Source organism: Penaeus vannamei, chromosome 25 (genome assembly GCF_042767895.1).
Source record: "Penaeus vannamei isolate JL-2024 chromosome 25, ASM4276789v1, whole genome shotgun sequence".
Classification (NCBI taxonomy): domain Eukaryota; kingdom Metazoa; phylum Arthropoda; class Malacostraca; order Decapoda; family Penaeidae; genus Penaeus; species Penaeus vannamei.
Window position 1 is genome coordinate 28,093,030 of NC_091573.1, and position 2,500 is coordinate 28,095,529.

Sequence of the window (2,500 nt, forward strand, 5' to 3'; positions counted from 1 at the left end):
TGTGTTTGTGTGTGTGTGTGTGCATATATTTAGACATTGCACCTTGAGAAGCTGCTGCAGAGTGACCTTCTTCAGGATGGATTTCAGCCTTATTCCCCCCGCGTCGACGGCCTTACGGACGCTCTCGACCGCCTCCCGGAGTCCCGTGCCTGCAGCCGGAGAAGCCGCGACGTCGAGGACCTTGGAGATGTTCCGACGCCTCAACCTTTTCCCGTCGTCGCAATTCCCTCCTGCGCCGCCTACGCCCGCCCCCCTCGCCCTCTCCCCAAGTAAGGCGTTGAGGGCACGTCGCATCTGCCGCCTCGCCTCCTGCCTCCTGCTGTGGGCGTGGGCGGGGAGCAGCGAGAGCCAGGCGGCGGCGACGGCGAGGCTGCCCCACCATCGCGCCCGCAGAGGGTATGGCTCCAGGGCCTCGCTGACCGCGCCCTCTGCGGCTGCGTCCGGGACGGGGGGCGCACTGCACAGGCTTTGATCGGGGAAGATCTTCATTGTGCAAATAAATATGACAAGAGAAAGAGAAACACACAAAAAAAAAAAGAAAAAAAAAAAAAGAAAAAAAAAAAAAAAAAAAAATATATATATATATATATATAATGAAGAAAAATACAATTAGAACCAGGAAGTACACTATAAAAAAATGCTTAAACACAACACTCGAACTACAAGAACTTAAGTATCCTGCCTCGAAAATTTGACCCACAGCCCATAGGTCCCCCTCCCAGCGGCCCCACCCCCAGTGCAATGCCCTTTAACCTGCAACACCTTTCCACCCTAGGCCTACCCCCTCTACGACCTGCAATGCAAACTAGACCCACAGACCCATGGTTTCACAGTTCCACAAGCCACAGCTCACACTTCTCCCTCCTCCCCACAAAGTTCACTGAACCGCCTCCCACCCTCCAACAACTTGCTCTAAACTTCATCAGGACCTGAACCCACCACTTTGGCCTGCAGTGCAATTTATATCCTCGAATTATATCCCTCGGTACAACGGCCTACGATTCACAGTCCTCCCCCTCCCCTCTCGCCCCTCCCCTAGTACAGCGCACCCCACCCCCCACCCCATCCCTTAAACCTGCGTCAGTATCCTCCAGTACCCGGTGACCTGCAGTGCAAACTAGACCCAAAGTCCCACACAAGCCACTTCTCTTTTTTTACAGTGCAATCTCTCCCTATAACAACCTGCAACATCCTTCGCAGCGACCCCCACCCCACCTTCCCAAACACAGCGTAGCTCCCCAAATCCTGCAATATCCTGCAACCGTACTTGAACCACTTCTCCGCCACATCTACTTCTCTCCAAGGACAGTGCACCATCCCTCTCCCACAACTCTATATCCTGCAACATCCTGCAACCGTACCTGGACCACGTCTCCCGCTTCTCTCCCAGGGCAGTGCACCCTCCCTCTCCCCCAACCCTATATCCTACAACATCCCCTGGAGCATCCCCCTCCCGGCCCCCACCTTTCCCCCAACCCTGCAACATTCTGCAACACCCTACACCAGTACCTGAACCACCTCTCTGCCACCTGGATTTGCCACGAGGGACCTGCACCCCCGCACCACCTGAGACGCTCCAGCACTCTCACGGCCCACCCGGAACCACCTGCAAGAAAATCGGTCAGTCACACCACCTGAACTTAAGAACCTCTGTCTCCTTCTAAGGTGGTGAGTACATTAAACAAAATTTGTGTCTATCAGCGTCTATTCCAAGATGTAAACACATATTAGGATTTCTTATTGATATATGTGTATGAACAGATGATAATCTCTCTAAAGACAATAGTTATATACGTATCACTTACAGTCTTTCTTAAACTACATCACATTTACCTGCATGCAATAAATAAAAAAAAGTTCATGTCTATTCCAAGACGTAAACTAATAGAAGAATTTCTAATTGATTCCTGTGTCCCTGTGTAGGTGATAAATGTACTAAAAGCAACATCTAGGTATATGTAAAATCTGTCAAAGACCTTCATTCATTCCTAACTAATTTTCCTACATATTTGTTTATATTTTGCATTTTTCTGAACAAAGGACATACGTTTGATTCTATTCCTACGTGGCTATTTCATCCGGGGTTTGGAGACAAACAAGACAAACGAACACAGAAAAAACATGATTTTTTCTAACTTACACAGATTTAGAAATCAGACTCAATATCTCTAGAACAATATATATATTATTTTTTTATACGGTATATATTCATCATAAAAATGGCAAGTAAATCCTACATCCAGACCTAAATTACCCATTTTTTTCGCCCATTATTTGGTGTCAATGGAGGCCGCTCGTGCTCAAGGAGTTAATGCCTTTTCTTTGAGATTAGAAACAAACAAAAATAAATATGAGTAAGCTAAGTGATCCATCGTTTACTCATCCTTCTGAGACTTACACACTCAAACAAAAGGACAGAATTCACACTAAAAGAAACCATTATCAAGTAAAATAAACCAAAGCAATTATAACGATAACAGGAATGATAATAGCAAGACTA

At 47.2% G+C, this 2,500-nt stretch overlaps 2 protein-coding genes across 2 annotated transcripts in view; one reads left to right on the plus strand and one right to left on the minus strand.

Moving 5' to 3' along the window:
• The window catches only part of LOC138866413 (uncharacterized), a 5,783-nt gene extending 5,294 nt beyond the window's left edge, over positions 1-489 (minus strand). Inside the window, exon 1 of the mRNA XM_070138952.1 lies at positions 43-489. Within this exon, the coding sequence (XP_069995053.1) occupies positions 43-489 (447 nt within the window). The remainder of the gene's footprint in view (positions 1-42) is intronic.
• A 1,861-nt stretch (positions 490-2,350) lies between these two features.
• The window catches only part of LOC113804126 (uncharacterized), a 28,757-nt gene continuing 28,607 nt past the window's right edge, over positions 2,351-2,500 (plus strand). The window contains exon 1 of the mRNA XM_070138953.1: positions 2,351-2,354. Coding sequence (XP_069995054.1) covers positions 2,351-2,354 — 4 coding nt within the window. The remainder of the gene's footprint in view (positions 2,355-2,500) is intronic.